General features: G+C 41.6%; 1 protein-coding gene and 1 long non-coding RNA gene across 3 annotated transcripts in view; both read left to right on the top strand.

Annotated features, from left to right (window-relative positions):
* Window positions 1–10,486, top strand: part of MYOZ1 (myozenin 1) — a 29,098-nt gene extending 18,612 nt beyond the window's left edge. For both annotated transcript variants that reach the window (XM_079975428.1, XM_079975427.1), the window contains 3 exons: window positions 5,537–5,807; window positions 6,422–6,587; window positions 9,877–10,486. In XM_079975428.1, the coding sequence (XP_079831554.1) occupies window positions 5,537–5,807; window positions 6,422–6,587; window positions 9,877–10,108 (669 nt within the window). In that variant the 3' untranslated portion in view covers window positions 10,109–10,486. The remainder of the gene's footprint in view (window positions 1–5,536; window positions 5,808–6,421; window positions 6,588–9,876) is intronic.
* LOC307215840 lies at window positions 6,594–8,691 on the top strand. The gene is made up of 2 exons (XR_013838664.1): window positions 6,594–8,012; window positions 8,589–8,691. It is a non-coding gene; the product is annotated as an uncharacterized lncRNA (long non-coding RNA).
* Window positions 10,487–15,223: the final 4,737 nt, after the last annotated feature.

Here is a 15,223-nt window from a genome sequence, read left to right as displayed (position 1 = left end):
TTTTGTCTCTCCCTTCCACCAAGCCTGGTGTTTGGTTTTGTTAATCCTTCTTCACTAGGCCTTTTCGAGTCACCATCCGAAGATTCCCTTCCTAATTGTACTCAGGTGGAGCTCGTCTGTCCCCAGAACTCTTGGTTTTTTCCTGAACAGCAGCTCTTGGGTCACAGTCACACTAGCTATTTAAAGCACAACACGTTGCTTAACAAACTACAGTTCCCAGGATTCTTTCTGGGGCATGCTTCAAATATATGGGGTGTGTGTATGTGTGTGTGTGTGTAGCTGTAGAAAGGACCCAGTGGAAGGGAATGTTCCAGTTTAGTGTACCAGATAAGCGTGTCAGATTTCGAGCAGGAAGACCCACGTTTAAATCCCTGCTCAATTATGAAGCTCTGGGGCAGTCACCAGCTCTCAGACTATCCTACTAACATAGTAGTTTGTAGACCCTCCAAGTGTCCCTATTTTCCAGGGGCAGTCCTGGATTTACAGAAGCCATTTTCTGATATGATCCCGGAATGTCCTGCGTTCCCTTAGGATGTCCCTATTTTAATCAGAGAAATGTTGGAGGGTATGAAGATATCTGAAGGCAACCCTGTATAAGGAAGTGGGGTTTTTTAAATGTTTAATTATTCATTATGTTTTTATATCTGTTGGAAGCTGCCCAGAGTGGCTGGGGCAACCCAGTAAGATGGGCGGTGGGGTAATAATAATAATAATAATAATAATAATAATAATAATAGAATACTATTATTGAATCGACCATCCCTATTTTCATTGGGGAAATGCTGGAGGGTGTGCAAGCAAAGAATATGTTCTTTTAAATATCCCACAGGCCAGAAACTAAACAACTGTTTCAAGGGTGGGTGAACAGGACTGTGTCCGTACAAAGAGGCAGAGAACAAAATTAAGGAAGTTGTTTACCAAGCCATATACAGTATATCTCACTGAATGAGACCTCCATCTACCATATGATATACCCAATGACTTAGGAGCAGAATTATGTGGGCATCTCCATTTGTTTGATCACCTCCATCCTTCCGTATATTTTGTTTTTTTGTTTTTTTTATAAATGTTTATTAAGATTTTTTAAATACAAATTCAAAAATAATCACCAATATAGCATATATCATAACATATTTTCAAAACCTCTTTGGACTCCCTCACATCTCCCGCTCCCACTTACATCATCTTAAGTTTTAACCAGCAAATTATCGTCTTATTTAAATTCTTAAATCCCATTCTTTTAAACATAATCTAATCATTCTCCCAATGGTTTATATTTTCCTCGATCTACTTATCATCCTAATTCCATCTAATTTAGTGGTGGTCAATTATTTATGATCTAGCATCCTTCTTAACATTCAACCAAATTACAATACTTTTTAAAATAAGTCTTAAATTTCTTCCAGTCTTCTTCAACCTTCTCTTCTCCCAGGTCTCGGATTCTGCCAGTCATCTCGGCTAGTTCCATATAGTCTATCAGCTGCATCTGCCACTCTTCCAGTGTGGGTAGATCTTGGGTTTTCCAGTGCTTAGCGATGAGTATCCTTGCTGCTGTTGTTGCATACATAAAAAATGTTCGGTCCTTCCTTAACACCTTCTGGCCGACAATACCCAAAAGGAAGGCCTCTGGTTTCTTAGTGAAGGTATACTTAAATACCTTTTTCAGCTCATTATATATCATTTCCCAGAAAGCCTTCACTCTAGGGCAAGTCCACCAGAGGTGAAAGAATGTTCCTTCATTTTCTTTACATTTCCAACATTTATTGTCAGACAAATGGTATATTTTGGCAAGTTTAACTGGGGTCATGTACCATCTATATATCATTTTCATTACATTTTCCTTCAAAGCATTACATGCAGTGAAGTTCAACCCAGTGGTCCACAACCTTTCCCAGTCCTCAAACATAATGTTGTGCCCAATATCCTGTGCCCACTTTATCATAGCCGATTTAACCATTTCATCTTGTGTATTCCATTTTAACAGCAGGTTGTACATTCTTGAAAGTATCTTAGTCTTAGGTTCTAACAGTTCTGTTTCCAATCCTAACTTTTTGTCATTTTTGAAAACTTCGTTAATCTGAGCGTAATGTAACCAGTCTCGCACTTTGTCCTTAATTTTCTCCAAACTCTGCAATTTCCAATTGTCCATCCTTCCGTATATTTTGATCCTCTTGTGACAAGGCTGGTAAACTTGTCACCCTTCAAATAGACTTCACCTTCCATCCTTCTTGACCACTGGCCATGCTGACTGATGCTGCTCTGTGCCCTCTTTTGGTAGGAATATGTGGTCAAAAGAGTTTCTTTACTATGTGCCTAGGAATTAGGATTGTAGTGTATGGGACGTTTTGTGATTGGGCTAGACAGAGGCTACAGTATTGATGTTATTGTGCAGCTAAGTTAGATCAGTGCCTAGGGATTTCCTCTTCTTCACTCTCATCTGCCCACATCCCCTGCTCAGTCCGGCTTTCCATTCTCCTTGTTGAAGGCAACCACCAAACTTTTGAGCTGTCTGTAGAAAATCCAGGTGGTGCATGATTGGATCTCAGTAACTGAAATGCCCTGGATGCATTTCGCTGCATGTGCACTTTCTATTTTGTACTGCAAGCACCACTAAATACCACCAGTTTACGTGCATGCGATTGTTTCAAATTGTGGGCCTAGCCATTCTTAGAACAGCTCGGCATTTCAGAGGATCAATTGTGGTTTTGTTAAGAGTGGGTGCTTTTTGCTAGCTCCTTTTGCTGGATAAGCACAAGGCTGGGGTGCCCCACAGTTTTGGTAAGCACTGGCAGGGACTTTAGCCTGGCAGAAGAGGAAGCAGATGCGAGGGAGGGAAGCAGCCCAGATGGTTCTTGGCGGCTGGAGTTTAGTGAGAAGCTGTGCTGAGGAATTGCCCACCTGCAGACATAGGCATCATCATCACATGTTCACCCTTCAAGCAGTCTGGCCTCCTGAACTCAGAAACCAGTTGTGGATTTCAGTTCACATTTGTGCTGCTCCGTGCTTCCCTGTTTAGTACGCGAACAGACAGCCCTACCAGCCACAGCCTCCAGCTCCGGGCAGCATCAGAGATGAAACCTTCCATGACTCAGATTCTCTTCCTCTTTTCCTCTCTCCCCCTCTCAACCTCCAATCCCATATTTCCTAACATTCAGAGGGAATTCATTCCCCTTGTTCTTAAAATGGGAAATTTATATAGGCAAGGGAGGGAGATTCCCCAGAGCTCTGTCAGTTTAGTTTGCTTGATGGCTCTGTGCCCAGACTGCAGATTGGATGACCTGCCGTGAAGCCCTGGCGACTGCAGCTGAATACATGGAGTGGAGTGTTAGATAATTCTACACTCAGCCTTGTGGGGTTTTCACTTCTTCTCTCCTATATTTAGCTGACCGAACAGCTGGCCTTGGAAGCCTGTTTACAGCCTGGAAAGCTTCTCATCACTAAACAGTGCTGCATGTAACAGGCAAGCAAAGTGCTTGACTCTTTAAAAAAACCCAATGTGGGGTTTTGCTAGGATCTCTCAGAGGTGATTTTGCAGGTGGACCCAGTGGGCCTTGCAATTTTGCAATCATGCGCCTTTGCTCAACAGAACCCGAGTAGTTGCTGTTATCTCTCTGTTTTATGATTTGCACAGGCTGCCTGTGTGATTCCTTAATTTTTTCCTGCAAAATGTATTTAGTGAAGGCAAATAGCTGCATAATATGAACATCGTCTAGTTAGTGCACAGATTGCCTGTTGTTGGCAAAAGTCAAAATGACTTGCTGGGATTAGCTACATGTAGAAGGAAACAACCTGCAGGAAAAAATGCCCGACAAATCTGCACGCAGATGGCAAAGCAGAGGTGTTTGTTTTTAATCATGGGGTGAAGAAGGGCACCCAGCTGATCAACCTCTCTCCATTCTATTTCTACAATATTCAGAACTGGTGGAGGAGGTTCCCTTAGATGTCAATTAAGCTGCCAACCAATCAATGTCATACACTTGTATGGATTTTCTGCCCACACCCAAATCTAAGTTTGTAGGCAAACTTGACTAAGTCAAGTTTAAAACTGCAGGTAGGCTTGGTAATTTTTGTTCCTTTTCTAGCAGGTCTGTCTCCTCCTGCTATGCATTGTTTGTGTCTTAGTTGTGCCTTTTACCACTCGTTACATCTTGAGTGCTGCCCTAGTATTGCAACAAGTGGCACTTTGTCCTAACAATCTAGTTCTCAGAACCTAAATTATTATTATTTCTTAATTATCATTATTATTATCAATTAAATTTGTATCATCCGAATATCACAGGGCGGTTCACAATGTAAGTAAACCTAGCAAAGATACAGAGACTCTTCCCAGCGCCAGTTCTCACTGTTGCTCCTTTCTAATATTTTATTTTATCTAAATAATTTATATGCTGCTTAACTACAACACTCTCTAAGCGGTTTACAAAGATAACCTTGAGGCCAATGCATTTACACCTATGGCATAACTGCTCACAGGGTGGATTTGATTTAAATCAAATCAATTTAAATCACGATTTAAATCACTAGCTAGTAAGACATGATTTAAATAATTTTTTACAGAAAGACTCATTCTTTCTGGTATAATCTTGATATTTACAACCAGATTAAGGTTTCATTTTTTGAATAATAAATTTTCAGAGTAGTTTTTACAGTTATATAAAAATTACTGATTTGGTTATACTATTAGAAATACATAGACTGATAATTATGAAGTTATTGGGAGGTTTAATAAGTTAACTGTTTATCACTGAACAACTTTTCTGCTGTACTTCATTGGAAGGAGAAAAACAATCATTTCCTTAATAACAATTTAAACAATTTATTTAACTAAAACAATAACATTATAGCATATGTATCCATGTTTGTTAACTGATGTGGTTAAGCAATTAAAAAAACAAAAACAAAACCTAGACTGAGTTTTAGCACATATGAAAAACTTGAACAAATCCTTCTTTCCTGATGAATTGTATTTGGACTATAATGTAACTTAAATAGAAAACTTTCTTTAGAAATATTTTTCCTCCAAAAGCATTTTATTTTAAAAATCCAATTTACCGTATTTTTTGCTCTATAAGACTCACTTTTCCCTCCTAAAAAGTAAAGGGAAATGTGTGTGCGTCTTATGGAGTGAATGCACGCTGAGCGGCTATCTCAGAAGCCAGAACAGCAAGAGGGATCACTGCTTTTGCTGTGCAGCGATCCCTCTTGCTGTTCTGGCTTCTGGGATTCAGAATATTTTTTTTTTTCTTGTATTCCTCCTCCAAAAACTAGGTGCGTCTTATGGAGCAAAAAATACAGTACATTAAAAAAATTGGATTGATTTTTATCCACCCTGCCAACAGCAATAGGGCCCACTAAGAATTTTGTTAGCTGGGAATAGGTGTAATGAATCTGCACCTTGATGTTCACACTTCTTTCTTTCTTTCTTTCTTTCTTTCTTTCTTTCTTTCTTTCTTTCTTTCTTTCTTTCTCTTTCTCTCTCTCTCTCTTTCTCTCTTTCTCTTTCTCTTTCTTTCTCTCTCTCTCTCCTCCCTTCCAGGATCATTTTCAGAGATTCATCCCATCTGGGGGACACTACGGAGTTGATTCTCACAGTTATTCACACAGCAGTGGGAGGATGGTGGGCGGTGTAACTGTAGGGCAGTATGGATCCAGTAAACTGCAATACCCTCCTGCTCCTCCTCCAAAACCTGGGAGCAAAGGTGGCGCTGGAGGAGCAGGAGGAACAGGAGGAGGCCACACCGAGGGATCTGCCGGCACAGGAGGAGGCGTGGATGGTAGCGGAGGAAGTGACACCACTGGCGGGAAAGGCAAGTATCTGTGAGCATATTGCATATATATATATATAACACATACAAGTTTAAGTGAGGAAAGATGCCAGGTTTTGGGGGCTATTGCTCCAGATATTGAAATACGTGTTTCAGTTGAGCAAGAAGCAATCCGCATCCTGCCTTTTGCATTATCTTTCCCAAAATCTGGATACCCCTGACAGTCATAAAACATTCAATTGTTTATGCTTCCTGGTCCAGGAAAAGGACAAGTTTGCAGACATTTCAGCACCACTGAAAGATGGGTTGGGTATAAAAAATAAAATTATTTTATTATTATTATTATTATTACAACATTATTATTCCTACTACTAACTTATTCCAGCTGCATCCAAATAAATGATAATGTGGCACTCTGGTAAATTCACACAGAATGGCACAACTTGCGTAATTTATTCTGAATGGAGGTTTTCTGATTCTTTGGTGCAGAATTTGGATTTTGTTTGAAGCAACCTACTGCTACCTTTTGACTTTATAATTCATAACATTTCTCTGCCCCACTGGAATTCTTTTATGTGTTCCTCTGCTTTGCCTTTAAAAAATGACCTAAATCATCTGTTGTTGTTGTTGTTGTTGTTGTTGTTGTTATATTTCAGGTGACGGCAAAGGTGGAAGTGGGAAACATGTCTCCATTTTTAAGACCTACATCTCTCCATGGGAAAGAGCTCTAGGCATGACCCCTCAAGAGAAAAGTGAATTCACAATTGACCTCCTTTCTTATGGCTCCAAAGCAGACCTCTGCCATTATAAATCTTTCAACAGGTAAGGGGAAACTTTTGATATATTGGTGGAGGCTGACAGTGGATGGTAAGATTATTGTGAGTTAAACGGAAAATGGATTTGATCTGGAGCTTCAGCAAAAGGAAGTGAGACTCTCGTATTAGGAAAAAGACCCTTTCCCCTTAAATGCAAGGGAAATGAGCTGTTTGGTTATTAGGGAAATAATACTGCAGGTACAAGACAAAATAGCCAAGGTCTGTTGATACCGGAAATCCCTGTTCCCTGCTGGGACTGAAAGAGGCTCTGGTTCCACCCATTGTGTGAAGCCAAGGGGTAGACCTGAACCCCATGCAAAATGGCATTTTGGTTTCTTCCAAATTGATGATCCCATAAACTGTGAAGGGCTGAGCAGAGAAGATGCAGAGAGTACACACACTAATAATAATAATAATAATAATAATAATAATAATAATAATAATTTTTTATTTATACCCCGCCCTCCCCAGCCAAGGCCGGGCTCAGAGCGGCTTACAAGCAATAATAAAAACAAGATGAATGATTACAACTTAAAAACAAAAATAAAATACAACATTAAAATAATGGAACATTCAAATATTAAAATGTAGCCTCATCGCAGGAGGAAAGATGGAAAATGACAGGGAGTTGTTACGAGGAAAACTGTGCGACAAAGTGGAAGGGGAGGGGAGGGTATGTTGAATGTGGACAGTACGACAGCAGGGAAAGATATTTGATTGTTTGTTTATTCAGTTTCTATACTGCCTTTCATCTGGGGATAACAGGGCTGATTACAGAGGCGTACTTCAGGGGGCGCACGCGAAACTGACCTCCACTGGGGGCGTAGGCCCAGGCCCCCCTCCAAGGAGTCACCTATCAGACTGTGGAGAGTGTGACGCATATGTGTGTGATCTATTGTGGCAAGATCAAACACAAGATAAGTTTCCCGTTTGTCTCACACTGTGGCACAAAGGCGTGTGGTAAAGTGATTTTTTTAAGGGAGAGAGTACTGATACAGCCCATTGCCAAGGTTGCAAAGGACCCTAGGTACACCTCTGGTGGTTAACAGTATAAAAACGCAAAAATACGTAACATAAAGGTAAAGGTAAAGGGACCCCTGACCATTAGGTCCAGTCGTGCCCGACTCTGGGGTTGCGGCGCTCATCTCGCTTTATTGGCCGGCGTACAGCTTCCGGGTCATGTGGCCAGCATGACAGAGCCGCTTCTGGCGAACCACAGCAGTGCACAAAAACGCCGTTTACCTTCCCGCCAGAACGGTACCTATTTATCTACTTGCATTTTGATGTGTTTTCGAACTGCTAAGTTGGCAGGAGCAGGGACCGAGCAATGGGAGCTCACCCCGTCACAGTGATTCGAACTGCCAACCTTCTTATCGGCAAGCCCTAGGCTCTGTGGTTTAACCCACAGCGCCACCTGCGTCCCAACATAAAGGTAAAGGTAAAGGGACCCCTGACCATTAGGCCCAGTCGTGACCGATTCTGGGGTTGCGGCACTCAACCACCACAAACAGTTTAATTAGACAATGGGGAGGAGGAAGTCCCCCCCCCCAAGCATGTAACAAAGGCGCCAAGCAACTCTCCCTTGGGAGAGCATTGCTTTCCCTCAATTAACCGGAAGCAGAATTAAAACAATGATTCCACAGGGCACGATACCATGTTATATTATCTGCCAAGGCCTGCCCCCTTGGCCAAGATCCTTCTATCATGTGTACTCAGAAGTCATTCCCATTCAGAAGAAGTCTTCTGCTTCTTCCTTCCAGTTTCAACCTCTAGTTGCTTTCTGTTCAGCACCGTACAGCAGTAGTAATTAATTGCCCCACAAAGCATTTGTTTCCCTTTTTCATGGGGCAGGGGAGGCTTTCATTTCTATGTTATGAAGGGGAAGCTCATCACTGCACACATCTTGAGCGACCTAGAAAGCAATGAGAGAGAGAGGAACTCAATGAGGACACTTCTAATGAAAGGTACAGTAGCCCTGAAAGGCCTCAACAGCACTTTGCCAATTCAGACTAGACCAGCTGGTGCCGCAACTGCATTTTAAGTGGGGGGAAGTTTGCCACAAATTGGGTCTGTAAAAAGATAGCAGGACCACACACACAGAGAGAGACACACACAAAAAGACTGGAATGCTAAGGGTTGACAATAGCATCATCAGACTTCTCTGTAAAAGGTGAGTGGATGAAGGGGCAAATCAGTTTATATTTGTTACAAAGCTCTGGTCTTCTAGGATGCAGTCATGTAGAAGACATGGTTGGTAAGCCAGACTGGTGTTCTACTGGACACAACCACCTTCCCTTTTAAATAAAATTCTGATTGTTTAACATTATGATCAAACACAATCTGTATTGTGACATTATTATTTTCTGATTATTGTTTTCTTCAACACTTTGAGATGAAGCCTGCAAACCCGGTCTCAATACATTTATTAACAAAGATTTTGTCTCCATGTTGATTTGTTCATACTTCCCTATTTTGGAATGTCTTTTTTTAAATAATAATAATAATTTTTATTAAGTACAAATTAGAAAACATACATATTTACAACAAAAGAAAATACAAAGGAAAAAGAAAATACATATAACCAAGGAAAAAAATTAGAGAATACTTTGCCTCTTTTCATATTTACAGTTATTTATACCTCTATAAAATGCTATTCACAATAAAGGAGTGAAATGAATGATAAGATATCAGAAAAAAGAAAAAAAAGACCAAAGAAAAAATAAAGAAGTAAAAGAAAAGGATCATATGTGAAAAATTTTAAAAGTAGATAAGTATTCACTATACATAGCCGTTTCCCATCTATATTTATATTCAATTGTATAATTTCATATTGTCCTTGTCCTTGTCTTTTTTTTTTTTTTTTTTTTTGGTAGTGTGGAACAGAGAAGGGGTTTTTCTGCCCACTGTGTCTCCATTCCAAATCACCCGATTATGTGTAGCTTGTTCTCATTCCCCTGCCCTTCCTTTCCTTTCCAGGGTTCAGACATGTTTTGCTTTGGATAGCTGGGAAACAAAGCTAAGCATCTTCATTATCAAAGTAGTGGCTGGGTTGGCTTGGTCCCTGGGACACGTATAGCTAGGGCAGGCATAGGCAAACTCCGGCCCTCCAGTTGTTTGGGACTGCAATTCCCATCATCCCTGACCATTGGTCCTGTTAGCTAGGGGTGATGGGAATTGTAGTCCCAAACATCTGGAGTGCCGGAGTTTGCCTATGCCTGAGCTACGGCTTCCCTATGCACTGAACTGTCCCTGGTGCTGAGGCCAAAACCTTGATTGCCAATTCTACTTCTCCCTAGGACTGCAATGCCGTATGGGGGATATGAGAAGGCAGCCAAGCTGATGACTTTCCAAATGCCCGAATTTGATGCTGGCCCTTTGGTACCCGAACCTATCATTGTGTGCAACCAAGAAGTCACCAATAGACCGTCTTTCAACAGAACCCCGGTACCCTGGCTAGGGTCTGGAGAGCCTACTGAATACACCATTGAAGTGAACGTGCCAGTTGCAGGTGAAACAGAAGAATTATAGAACCTTCCTTCCCTGCCCCCTCCTTTCTGCATCTGCCCACATGCAAGTCTGTTACAAGGAGCTGAAAAATGCACTTCCAGTCCCAGAGATTCCTAATATTTGTCCTTAGAACAGCCAAGTTCCCACTAGGTTCTCAAACGTATCTTTGCTGTGGTATTTATCCATATCAGAGGTAGAAGAAGGAAAGCACTAAAGTAGGAAAGAAGAAAGAGAGATGGTGTGGGGAGGGGGAGATAAATGACTTATATATCTGCCCTCCAAAACAAAACAAAGGGACAGTCTTGGAATGTTTAAGCCGCCTGCCTGCTCTGTACCGGGTTTGATCCTGTTTTATCATTTGGCAAAAACAAATAAAGCATCTAGAAAGAAAGAAGACAAGACTCTCTAATCTTTGTTTCATGTTCACAGTTTATTTAAAACATCCACATCCTACTTTACATTGTGAGTGTGGGGGGAATCTAACAGGGCACAAAGAACTACCATTCAGCTTTGCCATGATCCAAGGTTGCCAAATATATTTGTGGCTCTGGCATGTAAGGATGCACCAATGGGACTGGCACCAACAACCAGCTCAGTTGCGCATCAACTGCCAATAGGTAGGTTTTGAAGTTGCGCAGGTCTTGTGGAATTATGCTGCTCATCTGCTTAGCAGTCCAAGAAGAAATTTAAACCTTTTACTCATCAACTTCCTGTTTGACCAGCCACAGTCTAAAGGCTCTTCCACGTAATGGCTGGATCCACACTGCAGCCCCTTACAATTGCAAGGTATTGCTGTACTAGGTTGTTGTTGTTTTTTTACAAATGCAATTGCCGCTCATTTAAAAAAATATATATAGCCATTTGGTATTGAGAATAAAATGGAGAATAAAACTTCATTCCTAGAACTATTCAGCTGAGATGAAAGGTTAAAAGTCAATTTCAAGCTGCCTATTTTGCAAAAAGGAAATTGGTTGAATACAGTGGCACCTCGGGTTACATCCGCTTGAGGTTACAGACTCCGCTAAGCCAGAAATAGTACCTCGGGTTTAGAACTTTGCTTCAGAATGAGAACAGAAATCGCACGGCAGCAGCGGGAGGCCCCATTAGCTAAAATGGTGCTTCAGGTTAAGAACAGTTTCAAATTAAGAACGGACCTCCGGAACGAATTAAGTACGTAACCAGAGGTACCACTGTACTGGGGATTTATCCCCCCCCCAAAAAAAAAAACTAAAGTAGTCTGACACAAGAAATCTACTTTAAATAACGCCAAACTTTTTGCTGTTAGGAAAGTGATGGATAATGCACTAAAAAGTGTGGGGAAAACGATTGATTAATGGGAAGATGTATAACCACTTATGAAAGGAAATCAGGATGAATGTTCATTGTCATATAGTCAACCTGCAAACAAATCAGAAGGAACATGGGGAGGGGGGAATCCTGACATCACCTAACTGCCACATAAGCTGTGTGCAAGCACACCAGGAAGCATGCCCAAGAAACAGGAACCCAAACATGGTGTGGGGGCAGAAGGTGAGGAAAAAGGGTACCTAGCTGGTTTTCCAGGACTGACACCACTCCTATCCGTAACTGTATTAATGTCATGCAGGTGGTTGACGTGGCCAGAACTGCAGAAGGAAAAAGCAACAACTCAACAAAGTCCCCATAAAAGTAGGCTGCAGAATCCTGAGTTGCAGTATTACTTCAGGTTGGAGGCCTGTGTCATGTACCTCACAAGCAAGCCAGAAACACAATACAGTACCGAGGCAGAGTGCAAATTTGGATCTGACCAAGAGTCATCGTATCCTAGCTGGGATTTCAGACTTTACTCAATACACCTCTCAGTTCCTGTTCAATGGTAATAGCATGCAACCACTTGCCTTGGAGCCTCACTTCCTGTGAATGACATAAAAATCACACTGAGATGGGAGACTGGAAATTCCCCAGGTATGCTGGCTGCACTTCAAAACGTTACAAATTAATTGACCTTTTTCATGGAATCCCGTGCTTAGTGCAGTCAGATGTAAGTGAATATTAAGCAGCATTTGTGCAGCCATCGCTACCCCACATTTGGCAAACCCTCACCATGATCAACTCCTGCCCAGAAACCTATGTCCCCATTGTGGAAGGACGTGCAGATCCAGAATTGGCCTCCACAGTCATCTACGGACACACTGTTAAGACCATATTCATGGAAGACCATCTTACTCAGCCTTGAGTGTTAAGTTGTGAGCGAACATATCAGACGACACAGTGATTCTTCCAAAGCAGCTCTTTATTTGTAAGCTGGAACAGAACTGAACTGAAGAGCTCAGTCAGCCTGCTTATATAGAGCTCCAGAACAACGTAACTGTAGCAACTTTCTAACACTATCCAATCACTGAACGTCACTTTCTATCCTTCATTTGCATAACTATAGTATCCCCCTGCTGGCCCAGGGTGAGAACTTCAGTACATAACAACGAGTGATGGCCAAAGAAGAAGGAAGACATTGCAATAATGCCATGTTGCATGCTTTGCCTTCTCCAAAGAGAAAGCAGCCTGTTTTTGCTTACCCTCCCAACACCCTATTTCGTTTTTCATCTATTAGGACCCTTATTCTTCCATCCCTGTGTTGTTGCCTAAAAACTCAAGGAGTCACTCAGTATCCACACATGTAACTGGGAGTAAGTTCCAGTGAATTTGGCTGGATTCAATTCTGTGTAGACATAGTTAGGACTAAGTTGCTAGTCCCATAAGCTTCATAAGCTTATATGTTGGAAAAAAACATCAGTTGGCAATTACTAAGGTGCCTAAGCAGTATGCTTACTCATAGGATTCAAAGGTAACAGGGTGGTAAATTAGATCTATTATGCACTGGCTACTGCCCAACGCAGTATGCTTGCCAAGTCTGCATGTACGGCAGTACCTTCTCTGCTAGAGTGTGAAAGTGCAGTACTGGAGAAGAATGGTATCCTAAGAAGCCACGCTGCCTGCTTGGTCCTACGGCTGAAGAGAGAATATCTTTCTCAATGAGTCCAGAGGCATTGCACAAAGAAACAGAGAGGTGGACACATGAGACAATTCGTGCTGGAAGATGGGTTGGAAAAGTTCAGTACTGTCATTAAACTAAACTTATTAGGAAGAAACAGAGCATAAATTAGATAATGCATAGTTCTTCCCAAGATGGGTTTCTAGACTACTTATGTAAGAAATTCAGACCAATCAAGTGTGTTTTGGGATTTTAACATGCAATTTATTTTATTTCAATGTTTTGTGCTTTTGTAAACCACCCTGGGAGCTTTGCTGAGGCATGGTATACACATTAAGTCAAGAAAACTGTTTTATTTAGCAAACTGCATCATGTTACAGTCACCCTGTTAAAGCAGATTCTCAACGTGGGATTTCTTGTAATTGTGACTATGTTGTAACTCTTCTGAATATCAGTTGCCGGAAATTATGAGCAGGGAAAGTGATGTTTCCCTCAGTCCTGCTTGTGGGGTCCCCATAAGCATCAGGTTGGTCACAGGATGCTGGTCCAGATGGGTCTTTGATCTGATCCAGCAGGGTCCTTCTTAAATTCTTATATTCTTACTCTTGAACCTAGTTCTGTTCCTTGAAAGGAGTTGGGCAGCTTGAAAGCACCTTTCATCAATTATATCTGAAAGGCCTGCTGTGTTTGCCTTACACAGAAACAGGGATTGAGCTAACGTCTTCCATGCATTGAAACTTCAAAGCACAGAAACGTCGTGATGCGGGTGGCACTGTGGTCTAAGCCATTGAGCCTATTGGGCTTGCTGATCGGAAGGTCGACGGTTTGAATCCCCGCGGCGGAGTGAGCTCTTGTTGCTCTGTTCCAGCTTCTGCCAACCTAGCATTTCAAAAGCACACCAGTGCAAGTAGACAAATAGGTAGCGCTGCGGAGGGAAGGTAAATGGCGTTTCCGTGCATTCTGGCTTCTGTCACAGTGTTCTGTTGCACCAGAAAAAGTTTAGTCACGCTGGCCACATGACTCGGAAAGCTATCTGTGGACAAACGCCAGCTTCCTTGGCCTGTAACCGAGATGAGCGCCACAACCCCATAGTCACCTTTGACTGGACTTAACCATCCAGGGATCCTTAACCTTTTACCTTTTACTTCTTATTAATGTGTGGGAAGGCAAAGGTAGGCAAAAAGAGTGTAATTTTGGTAGGCCTGTGGAGTACAGAACACCCCCAACTCTGGAAGGATTTTAGCAGAACAAGTCAGACTGCTCACAGTTGCCACACAAATTCAGTTACATAGCGCCTCAGCCAAATTCCACAGTGCATATTGGATGAGTAATTACTTCCACATTCTACTGGAAGCACACAAGCATCTTCCAGTAGCCCTGAAGCAAGTGCAGACTCGGGGCTTGCTTCTATTTCTTCTTGTTAAGTGTTTGCCTTAATTATTTTGGGTCCCGCAGAGAATCTCAAGGCATCGCCTTCACGGCAGCTTCAGTTTCTGAACAGGTCAGTACACAAGCACGATGACTTAGAGAACTGAGTGACTCTTGTGGTGAAGAGGCAAATCTTTTGAAAAATATGTGCATCTCCTTGTAGTTTTCAGATAACCATTTATACTTAAAAAAAAAATAATAATAACTTGGTGTTGCAGTTAAAACATATTGCGGATACTAAAAATCCCAGCTCTGTCAAAGGCAATAAGCAAAAGATAGCTGAATGAGGCTTGGACTGTCCCCTATAGGCTTCACTGATTATTTATTAACTAATAAACGCAATACAAAACAGAATACTTTGCAGCACTACCCAAATCAATCCAAACCATGCCCAGCTAGTCAAGTAGCCACAATAGAAATATTCTAGAATTTCTAGAATTTAATTCTCGTTTTTATGATAGTACTTCATAAACAGCTAAAACAGAAGAAAAATCAATAAAATGCCATTCTTCAAGCTGATCTACACCTGGCCATTCTTGAGATCTGCATATCCTTCTGAATTTAAGCATTGCATGAATATACAGAACCTTTGGCAAATTATCCTTCAATCGAACTTCATCTGCAGCAACGTTCTTGTACATTTGTGTACAGGGGGAGCTCAAAAGCAGAAGTGATCCACAACTGCACTCTGATCTGAGTTCACCTGCAAGGCAGGCGAGGAATCCTTCCTTGGGGAAGTA

Source organism: Podarcis cretensis (genome assembly GCF_951804945.1).
Source record: "Podarcis cretensis genome assembly, chromosome: 5".
Lineage (NCBI taxonomy): Eukaryota > Metazoa > Chordata > Lepidosauria > Squamata > Lacertidae > Podarcis > Podarcis cretensis.
The sequence above is the reverse complement of the archived record's forward strand: the minus strand, read 5'-3'. Positions and strand labels throughout refer to the sequence as shown.